At 37.5% G+C, this 23,085-nt stretch overlaps 2 protein-coding genes across 2 annotated transcripts in view; both read left to right on the top strand.

The window, feature by feature from the left end:
- The window catches only part of LOC101789221 (ankyrin repeat domain-containing protein 27-like), a 103,072-nt gene extending 102,887 nt beyond the window's left edge, over positions 1–185 (top strand). The window contains exon 21 of the mRNA XM_063254146.1: positions 75–185. The gene's annotated coding sequence lies outside the window, so the exon portion shown is untranslated. The remainder of the gene's footprint in view (positions 1–74) is intronic.
- The window catches only part of LOC111753926 (putative ankyrin repeat domain-containing protein 30B-like), a 42,263-nt gene continuing 19,233 nt past the window's right edge, over positions 56–23,085 (top strand). The window contains exons 1-10 of the mRNA XM_063254148.1: positions 56–185; positions 835–874; positions 1,236–1,279; positions 3,897–3,966; positions 8,552–8,580; positions 8,671–8,743; positions 11,282–11,374; positions 11,568–11,769; positions 15,191–15,305; positions 15,468–15,641. Of these exons, the coding sequence (XP_063110218.1) occupies positions 847–874; positions 1,236–1,279; positions 3,897–3,966; positions 8,552–8,580; positions 8,671–8,743; positions 11,282–11,374; positions 11,568–11,769; positions 15,191–15,305; positions 15,468–15,641 (828 nt within the window). The 5' untranslated portion in view covers positions 56–185; positions 835–846. The remainder of the gene's footprint in view (positions 186–834; positions 875–1,235; positions 1,280–3,896; positions 3,967–8,551; positions 8,581–8,670; positions 8,744–11,281; positions 11,375–11,567; positions 11,770–15,190; positions 15,306–15,467; positions 15,642–23,085) is intronic.

The following is a 23,085-nucleotide window of genomic DNA, read 5'->3' as shown; positions in this document are numbered from 1 at the left end:
ACCTTTTGAGCCAATATCATTTCCTGAGTGAGGTCATCATCTCCCCTCCTCCAAATGTGTCTCCTCCATCCCAGGCCTCCAGTTAGATGTATTTCCTGCAGGCCTTGACTGTGGTCTTTCTGTGATGATATTGGATGGCACCAGATCTCTGAAGCTGAGAATTCCTGGCCCCAGCTACCCTTCTGGTGACTATCAAATTTGCTTACTTCCTACATTCTGAGAACTATTTTTCATTTCTGGACTCATTTTCTCACTCATCATTTAAAAACAATATTCTTTGATGCTGTGCTTCCCATTATTCTCTGGCATCGATCTTACAATATCAGAGAATGTACAGATTTGCATTTCACAAGGGAAGTTCCCATTCCAGCCTGAAATTAGTGTGATGCTCCTGTTCACCTGTCTGTGCCCTTCCAGGAACTGTATTCCAGCTGTGTCACATCCCTTGGGCAGCCCTCTTTTGCTGTATTGTTTCATGCCCATCCTTTTGTTTCTGGTGTCCTTTCTTGAATGCCCTTGACACCCTTCCTTGGTGCTTTCTCACCTGTTCACAAGAAATGGCTTTTCCTGAGCTTTCCAGATAGAACTGATCGTATTTGCTTTAGAAGCCTGTCTTTGGACCCCATTTGTAGAATGAATGAAATGCATTTCACTGTTTTCATGTATCTGCGTCTGCTTCCATGCAAGCAGAATGTGCTTTCAGCTTTTTGCAGAGTAATCCGTGTGATTTGATAGATTTTTTCGGTGATTGTTTCCATTGTGTTTCCATTACACTGAGTGGGTGGCTGGGCAATTGCCTGCTTTGTAATACTGTTTTTTTCTTTTCTTCAATAGAAACAAGCAGAAATGTCAAAAGTTACAGCGTGGAAAAAGGGTAAGCCTTTTGTTGTAAAAGCACTGGATGAGATATCAGTTAACAATATGACTAATGTGGATGAGGAGAAGAAAACTCATCAAACTGGTAAATTAGTGACTGTGAAAGTTGTTTTTAATTATATGCTATTATTTTCAAATGTGTGTAGATCTAAAAAATGATATTCATTTCTTTTAAAATTTTACTTGTCTTAATTTCCTTCTACCAACAGGTTTTGGAAACTGATTCAAACTTCTGAAATTCTTTTAACATTGACTCATATCTCATTGAAATCTTCATGAATGTAGATATATTTATATCTATAAGCAAATTTTACAGCAGTGAATATTCTCACTAATGTGTCTCTGACTACATTTTATAGATACGGTGTTTGCACCAGGAGTACGGATGGCTTGGGATTCTGAGGTACTGCCTATCATTTGTAATTATGTTTGAAATAAGTATTGGTTGAGATTTTAATATAAATGGGACAATTTGTCTGTACTTTCTCATGTCTTCATATACCTGTAAGAAATCATTTGCTTAGTTTTCAACCACAGTTCCTAATTTTGTGACCAGCTTAGCTGATTAATAAGAATCTGTCTCAAAAAGTTAAAAACACAGGGTTCCTAGCTCAATACAAATACCTTGTGTTGAATCCCTTGTACTGCAGGTGAAGGAATAAATGGATGGAGTGCTAAGCACACCTTTGCTACCTGTGTAAAATTCATTCAAGCAAGCCAGTGCAGTCAAAAACTAGGAGCTAGATTTCATAAGCAATCGGCTTAGATTCTGGAATTAAGTTGAACAAAAACTGAAGAATTTTCCCTGCTCAGCCTCTGGCCACTGGCTGAAAATTCTGCTGAGATTCAGACAAAATGTTTGGATATAATTTTTAGAGGTTTTAACTTGACAAAATAATGAGTGAGAATCACAATTGTTAATCTATTTTGGTTGCTTAGTGTCAATCTGCATGACATAATTCAAAAGAAGAAAGGACTCAAGATATAAATACAGGGCTTTATAATCACAGATCCATTTTACATTATTTCAAAAAACAGAACCCAAAGTTGAATGTGGATGCATTGAGTGTCTCTATGGCAGTCATGCTTGTAGTGATAAAGATGTAAATATTGACAAATTGTTTTAGAGTGAGCACTTAGGAAAAGGCCTAATGTGTTCGGTCCAAGCAGCTCCTGCATTGTGGTACCAGGGTAGTGGTGGAAGCACAAAACCAGTTAGTATTCTGGTTTTGTCAGTTAGTGACTGCTGGTTTTGGAAAAATCATTTAATGTATTTGGATTTTGTGACTTATTATACCATGAAGATAACACATGATCTGCTTTTTAGCTATATATATGGACAAATGTGATAAAAATTGTAAAAATACTTTGAAAATTATACAAAGTTCTAGTTGGTTTGCAGTACCTGAATAAATATTGAAGATTTTTTCCTAAACCTGAGAACAACAAAACAATAGTGTGAAGAAGACAATAAGAAAGTTGAGAGGGGCATATAGATTGCTACTTTGTAAATGGTAACACTGTTGGTAAACTGTTGATGGAGTCAGCATATAGGAAGAGAGTAGCTTGGTGCTTGAGGTTTCCCTGAGGAGGCTTTAAATGTGAACTTGAATAAATCTCTGTTATTCTGTACCCACTGTGCACTAGGTAGTGGGACACTGAATACATCAGATGAGGACTTGTGCTATCATGATAGAGTATTCAGACAAACAAGAGCACTGTTTGTTTCATTACTTTGAATCCATCCTGTGGCCTTCACCTGGCACTAGCTCGCCAGGCCTTTTAATACTTGAGATAAGGGTCTTTCTAAGTCACCACATTCTCCAGACTGGGCTTGAACTAGTGCTTCTGATGTCTCAAACCTCCAGAAGTTTGGAATTACAGGTGTGCACTGCCAGGCCTGCATAGGTTAGAGAATTCCAAGGGAGTTTGAGGTAAGGATGGGAATGAGTGTGAAGTGCTGCTAATTTAAGAGTGAGAAAGAGCCAGCCCAGTCAAGTCTCGAGGACACTGTGGGCAGAGAGCAGGGAGCCATGAGCCATGTCTGGCTATCATTGTAGCACCCTACAGTGACCTGAAAGCAGGAAGTGCATCAACTTTCATCACAGTTATTTACAGTTTTGCGACAGACAGAAAAGAAAACATGCAAATCAGTATGAGCAAGTTTTGGGCACTTAATAAATTAAAAAAGGTTTTATGCTGCAGCTCTTTTTATACTTTTAAAAAGTTCTCCCTTAATTGGGAAATAGTTGTATATAGTGTCCAATATTTGTGTGCTCTTACTTGAATATAACATGAAGTTATTAGTATATTTTAAGTTTCAAACATCTTTTCAAGCAGTAAAAGTTTTACTCATAATTGTTTTTCTTCTAAGCCCTTGTTTACACAAGTGGAGCAGTGCCTGCGATGTTCTTTGTACTCAGCATGGCTCTCTGAAGCTTCTTAGCTGGCCAATTATTTTAACAGTGACGTGGCTTTTGTGATTAGAAATGCTTAGTGGTGAATGGTAACAAGTATATTTATAAGAATTTGTTTATTCAGGGAAGGGAAAGTGATGTTAGGGTGTAAAGGGAACCAAGGCAATGAAGAAATGATAACGAATGTAGCAGTTCCCCAAAACAAATGTAATTGTTGTATATCACAAACATACTCTCATAAAAACTTCTTCATTTAAATCTGTGTGTTTCAATGTTCCATTCATTGGAGAGTGCAGAGTACTTTGTCTCCTCCGACGTTAGGATGAAATATGTTTATCAGCTGGAATTTTGTCTCTGAATCCCTCCTGTGGCTTTCCATGCCTGCTTTACAAAGTCAGCACCCATGTGGAGACCGAAGCTGGGCTTCTCATAAGGCTCTCATTGGAGACATTTTGGTCCTCAGTACGTGATTCCCATTATTAAACCTGCCTGCCTTAAGATGGTAAAAATCAGATAACTTCTTGGGAAATGAGTAGGTAATGGTTGTGCAACTCATTACTGCTATATGAATTTTCTCAGAGTATCTCTGTGAATTTTCCACAGAAGCCTGTCGATCCTTTTTCTGGGAAAGCAGATGATGGAGGAAAACAGGCAGGAAATAGAAAAAGAAAAGGTAAGAAATATGTATAAATGTGTGATATTTTAAGAAAGTCATTTGACAGCATGTTTATTTCACAGTGGAGCATGGCTGAGTTCTGAATCCCCCAAAACTACTTATTAATGACAAAGTAAGAAAAAAGAGAAGTAACACAGCAATAAGTTTCATGTACCCTGACGTATCAGCCACAGGCAAATTTGAGAGTCACTGAAGGAGCTACCTTCTTAGCTCCGTTTCAAGGCATTCTAATGTCTGAGGGATGTTAGAAAATTAAGAGGAGAGGAGGGAGTGAGGGAAAAGAGAGAGCCACAATACAGGGAGTAGGCAAAGGCAAGAGAAAGTATGGGTGTGGGAAAATGACGTAATCATTTAGAAAAAGGAAGAGCCATTAGGAAGAATTATAGGAATTATATCAATTGAGCACCGAGTAACAAAACTTGCAGAGAGGTTGGGCAGAAGTTTTCGTCTTTCCCCGTCTTCTCACGATTGGAAAGGTATTGAGGATTGAAGTAGTGAATTACACAGAGCTCTACTTCATTTACTACAGATCAAAGTAAACGAGCATTGTTCGCTGTACGTGTAGTTTCACTGGTACCTTGGTTCACGCTCTTACTTCTTCCCGCAATGCTGGTTGCAGAGTTCCATTTAAAAGTTTACCACTTAAAAACGTTGCTATTTCAGCAAGTAGTACATCCAGAATGCGACAGTCAAAAACTAGAAAGAAAGGAATGATTAGTCATTGAGTTCAGGAAAGCCATAGTCTCAGTTAAAAGTCCATTAGAACGGGGATGGCCTGTTATGCATTTTCAATTTAGTTGACAGGATGAGGAGGAAGTTGGTGCTAGATTCCAAAAATGGAAGGAAGGGAAGGGAAGTGGATTTGGAAGCGATTAGGTTTGTGGCCTGGAGCTTTAGTTATGAAATGAAGCCCCTGTGGGGGAACATGTTACACCACACATCTGAGTCAGCAGGACTAAGGTGGTGTGTTTCTAAGAAGGTCTCCAGGGATGCTCATGTCACTCATCCTCAGACCACTGAAGATGGGCCAGTATCAAGTTCCCTGTAGAGAAATCTGGACGAGAGTCATTGGATAAGAACTAGTTCAAGACATAACAAGGTCAAGAGAGAACCATTTCGTGCCTGTTTTCCTGTTTGTATTTCTGAAAATAGTTCTAGTCACAGGGGAGAGAGTAAAGCAATGAACAGAGAAGAAATAGAAGTTGTAATTCTAAGATATTACTGCCATTTCTGCCAACTAAAGAAAGTGGTGGTAGGAATAATCCGCAAAAAGCCGTAAATGGAAACACTCAAGACCATAGAACTAGGTCAGTTTGGAAGGGAACAGGGACTTATTAGGGGAGGAGGATAGGGAAGAACAAAGCTAGACAGTAACTTTGGAATGAATGATGCAAACTGAGAGGACTCCCTCCCCACAGCTTTCGAGTATGTGTTTGCAAGTGACAGAGTAGACTGTGGCTGTTCAGGGATGATTCAGAGCAGGGAGGAGTGCTAGCCTTGGCTTACACTGCAGGTAGTTTCCTCCTTTCCCGCCTAGTCATCAGGCATCAGAGCTTTCTGTGAAATTGATCATTGTTCACGTGAGATTAGCTTGCACATAGAAGCACTGACTCCTTTTAAGATAAGTAAGTTTTGATAAAATAGCTTTTCCACACAAATCCTTTAAAAATGAACCAAGAGACATTGTTCAGTTCATTCCTTGAAGGCCAAAATTGTTACCTGTTAGTAAATATTGTGCTGATTTTAAATGTAAAAGTTTCCTAGTATCTAACAATTCCCTGACTATTCAGCTTTTTGCATTTTGATAACTATTTCAATGTTGAAAACTGATGTAGCATTATGTCTCAGATATGGTTTATGTTCCATTCATGAGGGATTCAACAAATTTCAAGATGTGGCCAAACTAGTTTTGAGGATACAAGAAATGTAGGCATAGCCATGGCCCACAAGGACATAGAAAACATGACTGGGTTTATTAATTATTATGCTGAACATGTATGGCTAACTGTTTTGTGAGAACACAAAGTTTAAATTCCTCTTGATGATGACCAAACTTATGTACCAGTTGCAGTGCAGGAGAAATGCAAAACCACAGATACTTGGAGTGCAATGGTGTACAAATGGGTGATGTACTATGTTCGATTTATATGCTATTCCCCTCTCCTGTCAGCTCTGACACTCAGCCTCTCAGGGTCATGACTTGCTAAGATTACTTTTTCTCAGCAGTCAGCATGTAAAGCTCACTTCCTGTTTTAGTTATGGTCCTTGCAAGTATAATGTCACATTGGAAATCATGGTTGATGTATATTCTAGTTTTTCTGTCATATTGTTCTAACCAATGGCGAACGTTGTGTGTGTTTATAGTAAAACAGAAAATTTAAATTTATTGCATCAAATTCATTGTATTGGTACATTTTAGATACCCATAAGGATCCCCTTCATTAGAGGGAGATTCTGCCTCTATATGATACTTCTTGATTCTTTTTTCTCCAATCTCTTCTCCCTTAAAGGTCTCCCCTTACCCTGTTTATTTACAAAAGCTTTTTTTCTATTTTGTTCTCTCTGTTGTTTTTTTCTTTTCCTTTTCCTTTACTTCTTCTCCCTCTTACCCTCCCACCCTGTTCCCATTCCTATTGGAATATTTTCCAGTGTCTTTGTACAGTTTTGTTCTCATTTACACTTTTCAGTTTCTCTCACTAGAAAAACAGTACGATGTTGAAATGTGTGTGTTAGATTCATTTTATTTAAGAAATGCAGTCTTTCCCCCCTTTCTTTCCATTGGCTTTGCCCCTTCTTTAGTTCCCCTCTCCTTTAAACAATTTTGCCCTGCTTCACAATACCTTTTTCACTATTTGCTCTTTATTTACACATTTGATATCTAATAACAATGAAATAAAATTCACAGTCCTAAAGACTTAACAATCGATAGTCCTGGAAATTAAAGGTAAATCGGGATAATACTATTAAGTTAAAACAGAAGAATGAGAGATGATGGTGCGAATGAAAGTCAGCTGAGTGAGTGGCCAGCACAGATGCTATGGAGCACAGTAAGGCTGAGGCATTATTGTACTGTGGGGCAGAGAAACACAGGAGACTGCTTCTGAGGAATGGATTTGTACAATCGATATCTGCGTAGTATCGTTGTATCCTCATAAATCAAACTTTATATTTAGATTCCCACTTGAGTTTGCATCAGACTAATAAGACTTTTGAGAGATCATAGAATTTGAAGTTTGTTGATATATGTCCCCTTGCAACACCCTCAGTGATGCAGATTCTATCCCTCTTCCTGGAATCTAGTGAGTCAACCACAATGGGTAAATACTGATGAGTATTGGAGCTGTGTTTCTGTTGGGCAGTCGTACTCACCTTGTTGCATGATTCATGCCAACCAGAAAACAGCATAAGGGAAGTAATAAAGTAGCAGAGTTAATTCAACTTGTAGCACCTGTGCGTGGTTTTCTACTATAGTAATTATGCTTTTTCAGAAATCTTTTGGTGGTAGAATCTGCTCTGTGTTGTACACCTCCAATGCAGCTGCCAACCAAACAGTGTCTATCCACAAGGCAGTCATGGTCTTTGTCTTACCAAAGCATGGTAAAAATTATGAAGAAGATCAGAAGGAAGACTAATTTTATTTAGGCGAGTGTTTAGCATACATTTGAGAGAGAGTGTCAATAGACTTAGAGCTTCTGGGTGGAAAGAAAGACTAGGGAGAGATCTACAGATTGCTACTCAGATGCAACTTCTTTCTTTTAGTGCTAATTGCTCTGAATTCACAAGAATTATGTGTTTGTCATTATGTGCAGGACATATCCCCAAAGATGCTTCCAAAACCACATATTAATGATTTCTTACAATTTCTTTCAGTTTGTATGGATTGATTCTCACTGGATCAGTGGAAATCACTGAGAATTTACTGGGCAGCTTCTCCTTAGACATGTCCCCAACTTTCACACAAAATGGTTGTGTACAGAGTACTGATATTTAAAAGAAATACATGAAAATGTTGCCAGGTGTTGTGCATATCCTTTGAGTTCAAGCTATTTGAAAACTTGAGGCAGAGGGATCGTTCATGTCCAGAAATTGAAGGGCACCATGGATAGCGGAGCACAATCTCACCTTTTAAAATAACAATATTAGGAACACACCATTTGTGCGCTCTGCCGTGGTGGACATCTCGAGAGCACCTACATGTATGCAACGGTGTACCAATGGATGATGTGCTTTGTTCAGTTTATATGCTGTTCCCTTCTCCTGTCAGCTTTGATAGTCAGCCCCTCAGGATCATGACATCCCAAGATCACTGTTTTGCAGCAGTTCACATGTACAGATTGGAATATGCTCACTTCCTATTTTAGTTATGATCTTTGGCAGTATGGTGGCACATTGGAAATCATGTTTGACCTGTGTTCTAATTTTTCTGTCATATTGTTCTCACCAGTCGGAAAGGAGCTGAAACCTGAGGTAATCATTTCCCAAGCATAGCATGAAGATTCGGCTGTGTCCTAAGTCTTCATGAATGTATGCTTGGTTTTCTCATATTGCTGTCTAAAGTTTATTTTCCCTTTTTCCTCTTTAGAATCACCTGACACACATCTTCCCTTGAAGGTAAGGACTGTATATTTGTATTTTGAACGAACTGCCTATTTTAGGAGGTATGCAGTGTGTAGTAATCACTTTACTTTAAATCCCATTCAGCCTGCTGTGGAAACAAAAGATTCTGATGGGAAGAAAGCAGTAAGAGTGAAGGATGCACTGCCACCTCAACCAGGTACATGTCACAATACAGATTCCTCTGTAATGAAGTACAGTACCCTAAATTGTTTGATATGCCTGCAGTCATCTCCATTTTGTCTCCAAATGTTGGCAAGGCTTTGCCATAAATACTGCCGGTGTAATTATTGGTGTGCATATTTGCAAATAAGGTGCTAATAAGCTCAAGAGAAAATAATATTTAATGAATTGTTTACGTATGTTTTAATATCCAATGTTTTCAGCTTGGATCCTTATACTTCACAGGGATCCACAAAACTTACTATAAAATTCCACGATCTTTTCAAAGTGTGTGGGTGCTTCCCAGAGAGCTGGCTCCTCTGGGCATCCCAGAGTCCCGGTTACTCAGGCGATAGTGGCAAGTGGCTCACTGATACCCATGATTTAGTTCACTACCGCTAGCAAATATGCTTACAGTGATTCTGATGTTTGTCTAGAGTAAAGCTCTCCTTAGTAATATGCCCACTGTGTGTCCACTTTATTTCATCTCAGCCTTGGTATATTCATGATTGCAAGCAGATAGATTTTCTCGAAAGCAGACTGTGTGAGTGTGTATATATGGTGTCTCATACGTTTGATTATTAAGTGTGCAGACGTAATCATTCTTAGTGACTGTTTGATACAATTCTTCACAACAAAGATTCTCAAACTTTAGCTGGAATTCCTTTTAGAGTCGTAAAAGATCTTACATAATCTACAGAGGTTTCTTATTAAAGTATGTTGAATCTATTGACACTCTAGTAGAGACTAAATCTGAAAGATGGAGAATAGTGGGGCGGGAGATTTAACTCAGCAACAGAAGTGTCGGCCTGGCTAATGCAGCTCATGAGTTTGATCCCCAGTACTAAAACAAAGAAACAAACAACAAGAACAAAAAGCTGTAAGATACCAGCATGCAGTCACATATGCCAATATCCATTAGAGCTGTGATTCGTGAATCATTGGAACTATGACAGATGAGACGTTACATTTCTGAAAACTTCAGTCTGCTAGGCCCCATCAAGATAGGGAATGAGTGTGGAATTGCACTTAACCTTTGGAATTATTTGTCCTCTTAGAACCTTGAGCTTCAGGGATTCTAATTCACTGTTAAACCACCATTTCAACAATAAGTATTGTCCATGAACGCCAAATGACAAAGAGCTTCTTCACAGCGAACTGCTATTTAAACTCTCTATCTCCTGTTTTCTTTCAGTTGTCTTTAATTTTATAAGTCTGACAATTTTGTTTATAAAGAAAAACGGCATTGTGTCATTGTGCTTTCCTTTCTTGTCTCCAGCCATTCGCTGGGACTAATGTGTGTCTTGGTTGGAGACAGTGAGCCTTCTAGGGCTTTCAGTGATAGCAAAGAGCCCACTGTGGAGCATGTGCCAAAGGTTCACTACGAGTGACCTGGACTAAACTAGTTCGTACATGGGCACAATAAGGTCCCGGAGAGCCGGCACTTTTCTTATGAATTTGTGATGTTATCAAAATTTATAAAGTGAATTCTATGTAACAGCAATGGCACATGGAAGTATGTATGTCATTGTAGTTTTCAGAATTTAAAGTAATATATTGATTAACATCCATGTCTTTGAGTCTTGGAAACAATATTGTGTGTGTTTATAGTACAATAGACAATTTTCATTTTTGTTTTTCCATTTGATTATACTGGTGCATTTTAGATATCCATAAGGATAACATTCATTAGAGTAAGCTTCTACTGTATAAGATATTTCTTGATTGCTTTATCCCCAGTCCCTCCCTCTCCCTTCAAGTGATCACCTTAACCTGCTTATTTACAAAAGCCTTGTCTCTATTTTCTCCTGTCCGTTGTTTTGGGGGAGTGCGGGCACCAGGGATTGAACTCATGGCCTTACATTTGCAGAGCAGGCACTTTTGCTGTTGAGCTAAATCCCCAGCACTGTCTGTTCTTTTCCTTTTTCTTTATTTCCTCTCCCTCTCACGCAGCACCCTGTTCCCCTTCCTATTTGAATATTTTCCAGTATCCTTGCACAGTTTAGTGCTGATTTACAATTTTGAGTTTCTCCCTCTAGAAAAACAATATGATATTGATATGTGTATGTCTGATTCATTTCTTTTAAGAAATGGATCCTTTTTCTCTTTCTTTCCATTGGCCCCCCCCCCTTCCCTAGTTCCACTGTCCTCGAAACAGCTTCTTCCTAATTCACACTCTGTTTTATGCAATTTGCTCATTATTTACACATTTGACATCTCATAGCAGTGAAATGAAATTTGTTTCCCTAAAGAATTAAATCAACTGTCCTAGAAATTAATGTATGTAAAAGAGATTGCTGGGTAAATCATAATACTTCAAGTAAGTGAAAACAGAAGAATGAGAAATGGTGGTGATAATGAAACTCCGCTGAGTGATTGGCAAGCACAGAAGCTGTGTAGCACAGTAAGCCTGAGGCATTATTGTACTGTGGAGCAGAGAAACACGGGAGACTGCTTCTGAGGAATGGGTTTGTACATTAGTTATGGTTGTAGTACTATTACATTCCAAAATATCAAACTTTCTATTTTGATTCAGATTGGTGTTTGGCCTCCTGTTATGAGACTGCTGAGAAATCAGAGAATTTGAAATCTGATGATAAACAATCACTTGCAACATTACTAGAATCTGGTGAGTCCACATTAATGGGGATAGTTAGGCTTTTTGCTCAGCACCTGTGCACGATAGGCTGCTTGCTCCAGAGCTGTGGAGATGTGCATGTGCAGAGGCCATTAGAGCCTAGGGGTTGAATGAGGGGTTGCTTGGCTTTCACTGAAAGGCAGTGAGAGGTCCAGGGTCCCTGAGGTGCTTGCACTCTCTATAGACTGTGCCCAGAAGAACTTGTCCAGTGGGGACCCGGGACCATCGAGGCCTGTGGGCCTTCTGAAAAACTGCAAGGTTGCATTGCAAAGCATCTTTGGTGAGCCAATGCCCAAGATTCACAAGGCTGCCCGTAAGGGCAACAAGGACCAGGTGCAGTTTCTCATCACAGCAGGCCATGTCCATGACAGAGACAGAGAACGCAGGTAATGGGGCTGCATGACCAGGGGCGGCGAGTGGGGCTGGGATGATGCAGGAGAGCGAGGGTCTCAGGCTCAGGAGGGAGGAGTGGGTGAGGAGGGTGCAGGGGGATTCCCAACACCCAGGGAAGCAAAGCTGGCCAGAGGGTCGATCCTCAGGCAGTGCTCATAAGCTGCAACATAAAAACAAACCTCCCACTGGTTTATAATGGACTTGTACTTCCTGTTGTAGGCCACTTCATTGACTACTGAAAAGCTATTTAACATTGGTATGATGTGTGTGTAGTGTTTTGTTCTTAGTATCACATTAAGAGAATTGTACATATTATAAAAAAGGGAACTGTGGCATGTTTCTTATAATCTACAAATTTAGGGCCGAAACTTAAGCTTATAAAAACCTAGTGTCCATTTACTATCAGTGTCCATCTGTGCATGTATGTTCTGTACTAAGGACCTTTATAAGGAAACTGAATTGGGAAGGCAGCTCTATGTTCTTGGCTAGAAAGTTCCATTAGTCCCCAAATGTGAGCTTTTTGTGTATCTGCTTATGCAACGAAAAAAATGTGCAACACTTGAGTTTCCCTTTGTTGTTTTGCCATTGGGGTCACTAAGAAAATATAGTGAAGACCCACCTTCGTAGATATCAAGGTAAGTTATTTTCACAAATTAATTATTTTCTAACAGCCCAAAAGATAGACAAATGAATGTAACTTAATAGAAAATCTGGAAACATTCAAATATCTGTCAGAATTTAGAAATTGATCCTCACATATTTTAGTTGAAAAACTGGAATGATACATGAATGAAATGTAAACCATTTCAAAAAATGTAGATTTTATGTCACAAAAGTTTCCAGTGGCATAGAAATAAAAATTTTAGATCATACAAAATGAGAAAATTAGCAAAAGCAAACACATTTGCATATTCCTAGAAGTGACCGTCACAATGAGCATTCGTTTTTTTGTGTTGGGGGTTGCTGCTAGGTCCTGGTGCATGTGAAACACACTACCACTCAGCCATCCCCTTCCTGACCTGCATTATGAAGATTAACTCTCAAAAGAAAAATTAAATGTTCCTTTATATTAGGAAAACATTGACCAAATGAAATACAACATATTTGTAAGACATTTACAACAATGACCTGGGATATAGGTCAGTGGCACTGTGCCTGTCTGAAAAGTGTGAGGTCCTGAGTCAGATTTCTAGTACCAAAAACTAAACTAAACTAAAATAAAATAGAGACAGATATATCATAAACCATATATCAGATGAAATATACATCATAGATACATCAGATGAAAACTGTATCTTTATCTTTCAAGGTGATTGTTTGAAAATCATCAAAAAATTGAATACTAATTTACTTTAAAGGTAGATAGCACACACTGTGAGCGTCAAATCCTACTGTACCACTGAGCTATATCAAACTCTAAATTAGGTGGTTGGTTTGACAAATGACCTGTAAACATAAAAAGAAATGTTTAGTGTTCCTGATAAGGAGAATTTAATTTTACAATGGAGTGAAATATTTTTCAGCTACAGAGTTTGTGAGGATGAAGAGCAGTTTATCCTGCTGCTTAAAATTGGAGATGGCTTATGACTTTTTCAAATAGGAAATTTGATTCAAGTACTGTACCACAGTTTAGGAAAGCGTATGTCCACTCATCAGTTCCTTTCTAGAATACCTTCAGAACATACAGACACGTTAAATGTGCTTTTCTTCATTGTTGCTTAACATAGTGATGGATCCACAGAAAGATTGTATCAGTTGCAGTGCATTGCAGGATGGAGTGATATATAATCACTGAAATTGGCATCACATGAATGTATTTTTAACAGGGAAAGATGCACTTTGATATATCCACTGAGACGAGAGTCAGTTTACTTTTGCCTACACACAAATAGGCTGCAGTCTTGTGTTAGTCAGAAAATGTATACAAGTTGTGGCAAAATTTGTTATTTTTAGGCATTTGAACGAGAGGTGAAATTTTCTGTTCTTTTTTATTATCTAGAAAGTCATTCTACTCATAATATTTAAGAGTTTCTCATTAATTTTTTCACTCTAACAGAGTTTCATTGGCACCAGAAACAATGTTGAATATTCTGTATTTTTACATTTTTGTGCCTTTCATTTTGTACTATCTCATGATTAGTAATGGCAATAATGGTTCTGTGTGCCCTTCTTTCCTTTCTCTCATCCTTGATTTCTACAATAAATAAATATAAAATTCTAGTGAAAGTTGTCTATTAATAAAATAATTCTTGGGAAAAACACAAACATTAGTTAAGCACAGATAGTTTTCATTTTTTCTGTGTGTGTATTGGTATTTCTGACAACTTTTTGCTTCTTCAAAAATAAAGATATAAAGAAATTATCTGTACTTAGAGATTTTACTATGAATCATGTGATGATGCCATATGAAGAAAACTTTTTAAAGCCACTGCAGGATACTGAAGCCTTTTGCCCAGGAAGCAGCTTCATTGCTGCTCAGACTAACTCAGCAGATTCATGCCTAGTATCGCATGTTAGCCCCTTTTTATTCAATTTTTGTCTTTTCATCACCCTTATATGGGCACATGCAAGGATTTTCCAGTCTGGTCGGTATACCTTAACATTTTACAGGCTGGTTTTTGTTACAGAGTCACATCAGTAGCATACACAGTGTTTGATCCTACGCAGTAAAAAGCCCCCATACTCCAAAGGTCAGGAGGGGACCTTCCACACTACCAGGTATAGTTACACAAGAGCTTTTGTCTTCTGAGCTTTGTGTGCCTTTCCAATGACAGAGGTGTTAAAATATGAGAAAAAGTGTCTGGAGGCTTATTGAAATAATCCTAACCCCACAAAGAATGTCCATCTTAATTATTTTATTTTACTTAATTGAAATATTGTCTTTGTTAAGTAGTAATAGTAGACATTATAGTATCTGACAATTATTGAGCTGTTATTTGTTCTACAAGTTGTTCTAAATATTTTGTGTGGATTCTTATTTAACCATCTCAGTGGTGTCTTCTGAGAGAACTGAGAACTTCAGTTCTCATTTAGTAGGTGAGAATCCCGAGGCACAGAAGGGCCAAAGGATGGCTAGAAAGTAAGAACTTAGGGTAGAAATTAAATTCCAATTGAGCTGAATCTGAGGCCTGTTCTTACTAATTCCAGTGGGTTGCACTAGGCTGGGAGGTAGCGCAGTGCAGGGACCTTGTTTAGTTATGTGCAAGACAGCAGCTTCCATCCCCCACACTAAGCGTTACCCACTTGCACTTCCATTCACAGGTGAGCAGTAAGAGCTGTGAAGCATTCTATGTTTTCAAAGACAATTAAATACTTCTTGTTAAAGATATTTAATTTTCATAATAATTCCATAAATAATTTTGCATTTTGAAATGGAGCGCTGTAATTTCCTAATAATCTTCTTGACTGTCCCAGGACTGCTCTGCATTATGCCAGTGCCTATGGCCATCCAGAAGTGGTGACTCTCTTGGTAAAGAGCAAGTGTGATATTAATGCCTGTGACAGTGACTATGACACCGCTCTGATTAAGGTAAATAGCAGCCAACAATTTCAGCATGGGAGGGATTGTATTTAAATGCTGAAAATCAAAGTCAGTCAGTGTAATTTGAATATAACTCCTTGGCCAGGCATGTGGAAAGTGTGTTTGGAGTTTCTTGAGCTGATGGTGTCTCCTTTATTACAATACCCACAGGCTGTAAAATGCTACGAGGAAGGCTGTGCTAGGATTCTCTTGGAGCATGGTGCAAATCTAAATATTGCCAATGCCAAGGGCGACACTGCTCTGCATCTTTCGGTATTTCATCCAAGGTCTTCACTAACAGCAAAACTGCTTTCGCATGGTGCCGATGCTGAGGCAAAAAACAAGGTATAGAGCACTGAATTTTCTTTCCAAAGTTTCTGAAATACTTTCCTGTTCACAGTGACATATTGGTTGGTCAGTTTTCCACATGTAGAAACTCAAGTGTTTCATGAATACACTGTTTGAAATAACTTAATAGTTAATGTTTTCACTTTCAATGTTGATAGTTTTAATGAAATGCTAGAGGATGTGAGTTTCTTTTATGCACTTACAGTATTTGTGAACACACTGAATTTTAAAATGTAAAATTTTTGTTTCAAAAGGTTTCTTTCTTTCTTTTTTGCAGTAGTGTAAAACAGCACAAGATAGCAAAATTAACCTCAGAATTTGGTTTTATTTTAAAACTTAAGCAGAGCAATAGTGTTTTTTTATTTAAAAGAAACAACAGGAAAATGGTAGAAATAGCACATAATTTCAAAAATAATTAACAGTAAGAAATCACTAGTTGATAAATCACATACTGTTCTTTTAGATATAGTTCAAGTTACAAAAGTAAAGCACACAAAGTGGCTGGTCAAACAGCAATACTGCAAACTGTTCTTTTCAGCTCTCCAAGAAAAATTTACTAATAGGGTTATCAAATGTACTGTCACACATACGTGCAGTTGTAGCCTTTAGATCAGTTTTTTGTCCTCTCTTTTTCACAACAGCAATTACACATTTTGTGTTTGACTACTCCTACATTTCTTATTACATTTCACACTAGAGACACACTGTGATATTTATAAATATGATTATTTATTTATTTCATTAGTGAGAAGAGCCTCAAATTGTCTCCATTTGTCTATGAAAGCCTCAACAGCAACCTTTTTATAGCTGAGTAATATTCTATTGTATAAAAATATCACATCTTTTTCATCCACTCTGCAGTTCATGGGCATCTTGGTTTTTTTCAAGTTTTAGCTATTACAAATTGTGCTGCTATGAACATGGCTGCACATATCTCACAGGTATATGACATTTTCCATTTTTCTAGGAAAATACCAATGAGGGAACTCACTGGACCGAATGGAACTTCCAATCCTAGTCTTCTGCAAATTTTCCATACTGATTTCCATAGTGCCTGTGTCAGTCTACCCTGCCAGCAATCGTGGAGCATTGTTCCTCCCCCCCCCCGCCCCCCCCCCCCCGACAGCCTCGCCAGCATTTGTTATCAGTTGATTTCTTGATTGCAGCTATTCTTTTCGGAGTGAGAATCTCGATGATGTTTAAATTTGCATTTCTCGAATGACCAATGATGGTGAACATTTCTTTCACCATCATTGTAATTATTTGCCATTTGTATATCTTCATCTGAGAAATGTGTGTTCATCTCAGATGTTCATTTTTGGAGAGGGTCTCTGAATTTGGGCTTGATGTTTTTCAATACTTTACACGTTCTGGATATAAGTCCTTTGTCTGAGGAGTTGTTGGCTAAAATTGTTTCCCATTCTGTGGGTTTTCTTTTCACTCTGTTAGTGATTTCTCTTGAAGTGCAGAAACTTTTGAATAATATGAGATCCCAGGTGTTGATTCTTTGACGTGTTTCCCATGCAGTTTACATTTTGTTCATGAAATCTCTGCCTACCTCTGTCTCCAAGTCTTCTGCCTACCTGGTCTTCCAGTAGATTTAAGGTTTCTGTATTAATGTTTAGGTCTTTGGTTCATTTAGACTTATAGTTTTGTGCTTGGTGATAGGCATGGGTCTATGTTCAGTCTTCAGCATGCAGAGAGCCAGTTTTTCCAGCCCCATTTATTAAAGAGTGAACATGGTTAGCCCCATTGTCAAATATCAGGTGGTTGATTGTTTTTGTAGTTGTGCTTGCATCTTCTAATCTGTTCCATTGTTCCCCCAGGTGTATTTCTTTGCCAATACCCTGCTCATTTTATCATTGTGCCTTTGTAATAGAGTTTCAGGTCAGGAATTGAGATGCTTCCTCCCTTACCTTGGTTTCTCAGAATTGCCTTTGCTATTCTAGGTTTCTTCTGTTTCCAAATGAATTTCAGGAGTGTCTTCTCTAGCTCTGTGAGGCACGTTAATGGTATTCTGATTGCAATTGCATGAAATCTGTAGAACAGTTTTGGGAGTATGGCCATTTTCACAATATTGAGTCTTCCTAGCCAAGAACAAGGAATACTCTTCCATTTTGTAATATCCTCTTCAATCTCCCTCTGTAGTGTAGCATAATTTTCAGCAAATAGGTCTTTTACATTCTTAGTTAGCTTGGTTCCTAAGTATTTCATTATTTTAGATGCTATTGTGAAAGGTGATATTTCCATAAATTCTCTCTCGGTGAGTTTTTTTTGGTTGAGTACAGGAATGCTATTTGTTTTTGAGTTTTGACTTTGGATCCAGTTACACTACTCAATTTTTTTATTATTTCTAACAGTCTTCTAATGGAAATTTTTGGGTCTTCTACATAGAGTATCATGTCACTTGTAAATAGTGATAATTTAACTTCTTCCTTTCCTATATTTATTCATTTTATTTCTCTCTCTTGTGTGATTACCCTGGCTGGTGTTTCCAGAACGTATTTGAATAGGAATGGTGAAAGTGGACATCCTTGTCTTGTTTCTGATTTTAAAGTAAAAGCTTTCAGCTTTTGTCCATTTAGTATAATGTTGGCTATTGATTTGTCATAGATTGGCTTCATAAGATTGAGGTAGACACCATGTGTTCTGAGTATCTGAAAGGTTTTTATCATGAACATGTGTTGGGCTTTATCAAAAGCTTTTTGTGCATCTGTGAAGACGACCATGCGGTTTTTGTTTTTGGCTCTGTTGATGGATTGTATTACATTTATTGATTTGCATATGTTAAAGTATTCCTGCCTTCCTGGAGTGAACCCCACTTGGTCATTATGTATAATCTCTTGATTCTTTGCTGCATTCTATTCTTGCCAGTATTTTATTGGGAATCTTTGCATGACTGTTGATTAGTGAGATTGGCCTATAGTTCTCCTTTTTGGTTGGGTCTTTCTCTGGTTTTGGTATGAGAGTTATACTTGCCTCCAGGAATGATTTAGGGAGGATTGCTTCCTTTTCATTTTCATTGAAGTGTTTAAGCAGTTTAAGGAGAAGTTCTCTAAATTTTTTGTAGAATTTAGCCATGAATCCACAGGATGTGGGCTTTTCTTTGTTGGTAAGTTTTTAATTATAATTTTAATTGCAATAGTTGATACCGGATTATTTAAATTTGCTGTATCTTCTTGGTTGAGCTTTGATAGTTCATATGGTTCTGGAAATCTGTCCATTTCCTCTGTATTTCCCATGCTATGTGAGTAGAGATTTTCAAAGTAGGTATTCATGATGTTTTGAATTTGCATGGGATCTGTAGTAATTTCCCCCTTTTTGGTCTTTATTGCCTGAATTTAGGCTTTTTCTTAATAAGGTTAGCTAGAAGCTTGTCAATTTTGTTTAGTCTCTCAAAAAACCAGTTTTTTGTTCCATTAATTCTTTGTACTGTTTTTTAAATTTCCATTGCATTGATTTCTGCTTTAATCTTTACAGTTTCCTCTCTTGTATGAGCTTTGGGTTTAACTTACTCTTCTTTTTCTAGAAGCTTGTGATGAAGCATTAGGTTGTTTATTTGTTGTCGTTCTTTTTTTTTGATATAACAATTTATTGATATATATTTCCTTCTTAAGTCTGCTTTCATTGCGTCCCATAGATTACAGTATGTTGTGTCTGCATTTCATTGATTTGTAGCTATTGCTTTATTTCTTCTTTATCTGTGGCCCACTGGTTCTTCAAAGGGTTGTGATTTAATTTCCATGTAATTATACAGGTTTCACAATTATTCTGCCATTAATTTCTAATTTCAGTGTGGTCAGATGTGTTTCTTGTATACAGCATACTGTGGGATCATGTTTCTTGATCCATTCTTTCAACCTATTTCTTTTGATATGTGAATTGAGACCGTTTACATTTATGCATATCAGTGGTATGTACTGGCTTGACTTTGCCATGTTGTGTTCCAGTTCTTTGATTTCTGCTTGTCCTACCAGGTGGTTTTTTTTTCTGTTGTAGAACAACAGTATTTTAGAATAAGTGGAAATGTTGTTGCTGTTGACAGTTCATAAAAATGATCCATTTTTGGTGACTTGACTTAAATGGGAAAAATGACAAGGAAAAATGATTAGAAATAATGCAAGCCAATAGTGTTTGGTTGTTGATTAGTTGCTACTGAAGGAATATAGTTTCTGGTTCATGTGCATAGATAAGATGCTCTTCAATTTTAGGAATAAAATTTGTTTTTTTCTACTTATTACTGGAAATTGAACACAGACCCTTCACACAGAGCTGTGTCTCCTGTTCAACTGTGCTATGTTTTATTTTTGGTAGGATATGAAGTTGTCTTATTTGAGATTGAACATGTGATATGCCTGCCTCATATTCCCATAGTGCAGTGATTACTGGCTGTACCTAGCTTGAGAATAAAAACTCTTTATTCTGTTTTTTTTTTATTTTTCTTTTTACATGCTTTTTTCAATAGTGGCACTCAAACTCTGAATCTTGCACCTACCAGCCAGGCACTGTGTGATGCTGAGCTACATTTCCATCCTCTTAAAAATTCTTAGTAGAAAAGAAAACCATATAATTGTTTTTTTTAAATTTTATTTAAAAGGAAAAAGAGAAAAACCAAAACAAAACAAAGCAGTTTAAGAGTACAAGTAATAAAGAACTACAAAAAAAAAAAAAAAAAAAAACACTAAGAAATCACCAGTTAATAGATTACACATTATCATCCTAGAGATAGTTGCTCAAGTCAGAGTATCAAAGCATACAAAGTGAACATTCAAACAGAGAGACTGCACACAGTTGTGTTCAATGATCCAACCAAAAACATTAATATGGTCAGCTATTTAACACCCCTAAACACACTTGCAGTTATATCCTGTAGAGCACTTTTTTTCCCTCTCTTTTTTACAACAAAATTATATATTTTGGGTTTTATTACTCCTTAGTTCTTATTACTGTTTTTTTGGGAAGAGAATAAAGTCAAATATGGGAAAACAAAGCTGTCAGTCAAAACCAAGGATAGACACAGTACATGATGTAATAACAGAGTACAAGGTTATCAACAATGGTTACCATAATGCCTCTTGCTTCCTTAAAAAGAATTGTCTATCTCATTAGGTATTATAAAGTTGAACAAAACAGTAGAGAACAAGACCAATAAAACCTAAACATTGTAAACATTACAGCACTTCCAAAGGAGATAATAGTCAAACCAGAATGGGCATCTTAGTGAATCTTATTGCCTTCAAAGTAGTTGCCTATACTCTTGATACTATCATACAGAACGGAACAGAGTCTAATCAGTTAAAACAAGATCGTGGGAGTATTACAGGGCTTCAAAACAAGTTAACAGGAAATCAAAAAAAGTTACTATAATATATCCTGCTAATTTTTAAAATTTTTCCCCTTAATTAAAAAAACCATAAAAAATAACTAAATAATCTTTTTAATGAATAAGGGAGAGATTGAGATAAAAGAGGACATAACAACATAACAATACAGGTCAAAGCATGACAATTTCAGCAACCTAGTGCTTCACCACCAAATAACCCGACTTACTTGCAGTTAACATAGTGTCTGTCTTTTTCCTTGAAATATTTGAATATAACTTCATATACTATAGCTTCAAATATTTCCATATCAAGAAGCCCAGAATAAAGCCTTTCCAAGTTAATAAGTGAAAACTTTATAAGGCTTCAAGGCCACATAATGGGGAAATCATGATTACCACATACTTTTATATATTTGAATCGTTACTTACATTAGGGAAACTATTCGGTATTCACACATGCGAGATAGATTTATTTCACTTATGAGTATGGTCTCAAGCTGCGCCCATTTATTGAGAATCATATATTGTAAACCTAAAATTTTAGGAGAACTCCAGCAATCCAGTTTGGCATGCATGAATGGTAATTAATTAAGAAACAAGGGAAATGAAAGAATAATTAAGAAAGATCCTCTCCTTTTCAGTCAGAAACCGCAACTAAGATAAGAATCTGAATTGTCCTTTCAAACATATGATGTCTTGCTGGGAGCTGGGAGTTAAGGAGCTTGTATGATGAGATCAGTTGTATTTTGAATGTACTAGTCCCTGTTCTGCCCTGAGCCAAGAGGATTAAATGGAGCTTCCATGGAGTACCTGTCTCTCACCTTCCCTCCTTTTGTCTAAATTCTCAACTAGTAAAAAGTAGTGGCTGTGTAGATGAGAGATGAGACTGATGTCATCTTCTAGGTTCTCTAGTCCTCATCTAGACTTGTGCGTTTCTGTGGTCAGGAGAAAGGTTTGAAACAGTTGAGGCTCTGCCCTGGAGATTTGGGTTCAGTAAATGTCTTAAGCCCTGACATGGATATTTCAAAACATTTCCTCAAGATTCTGACGTAGCTCAGAAGCATTTAATGGACAGGCATGTTTAATGGTGAATTCCTAATTCTCAGAAACTGAAGAAATCTCTAGATGAGTTGGATTAAATACCACTTCCTTCTAATCTCTCCTTTCCAACAAAATCAGGCCAAGTTCCATTTGTCTTTCTCTACAACTGTCAATAGGAAGTGAAAAGGAGTATCATCAGTGTAACCTATTGTTGTGCAGAATCCACCACTTTCCTTCCCCCCTGTGGTCATTCAGTGCCACTGGTAAGCTCTGTATTAATTCACTAATGGTTAAGGCTTAATCTTGATGAATTCCACATCTCTTTGTTATCATTACTGGCTCTCATTATAATCACTAGTGGCACAAAGCTGACAAATGTAGATTTTCAGGAATTTGAACAATGTCCACCTTGAATCTGTATTTAGTTGAGGCATGTGACAGACTATGTCACTGTATTCAGTTAAGAAAGCCCTGGCAGAAATCAATGAAATTGTAAGAACAGAGATGGGAATGCTTTTTAAATTCGTATTGCTTATTTCTTAGTGTGTGTGTGTGTTGGGGGGGTAATGGAGGATTGCACCTAGGACCTTCTCACTGAGCTGCATCCCCACCATTCATCACTGCTCACCCCCTGTTAAATTTGAGACAGTGTTTCACTAAGTTTCAGAGGCAGAAATCAGACATGAACTTGGATCCCTCTTCCTAGCCTCACAGAGTGATAAGCTTACAGGGTTGTACCACCCTATGCAGCTGGGAATTGTTGTGGTAATTTCTTTTCAGCGCTCCTTTTGAAACCGTTTAACAGCAGGGAGACCTGCATACAAATGGAGGATAAGTATAAGTGTTGAAAAATTATTGAAATAGTTATAATGCTTTTCATTTCATGGTAGGACCTCACTTTTTTGGTAAAACATGATGTTAAGGGAAGAGTTTTACACAGAAATGCTTGCTTTGTACACAACCATTTGGCAGCCCATGCATACCAAAGGTAAAAGCAAAACTCTGTGACTTAAACGTGGCTCTTAGCTCTATGCAGTTTTCCTGCATCAATTGAACTCACAAGGAGGTTTCAGAACC

Source organism: Cavia porcellus, unplaced genomic scaffold (assembly GCF_034190915.1).
Source record: "Cavia porcellus strain 051 isolate PalLab524CR breed Dunkin Hartley unplaced genomic scaffold, mCavPor4.1 scaffold_8, whole genome shotgun sequence".
In the NCBI taxonomy this organism is placed as follows: Eukaryota; Metazoa; Chordata; class Mammalia; order Rodentia; family Caviidae; genus Cavia; species Cavia porcellus.
This window is presented reverse-complemented; position numbering and strand designations above follow the sequence as displayed.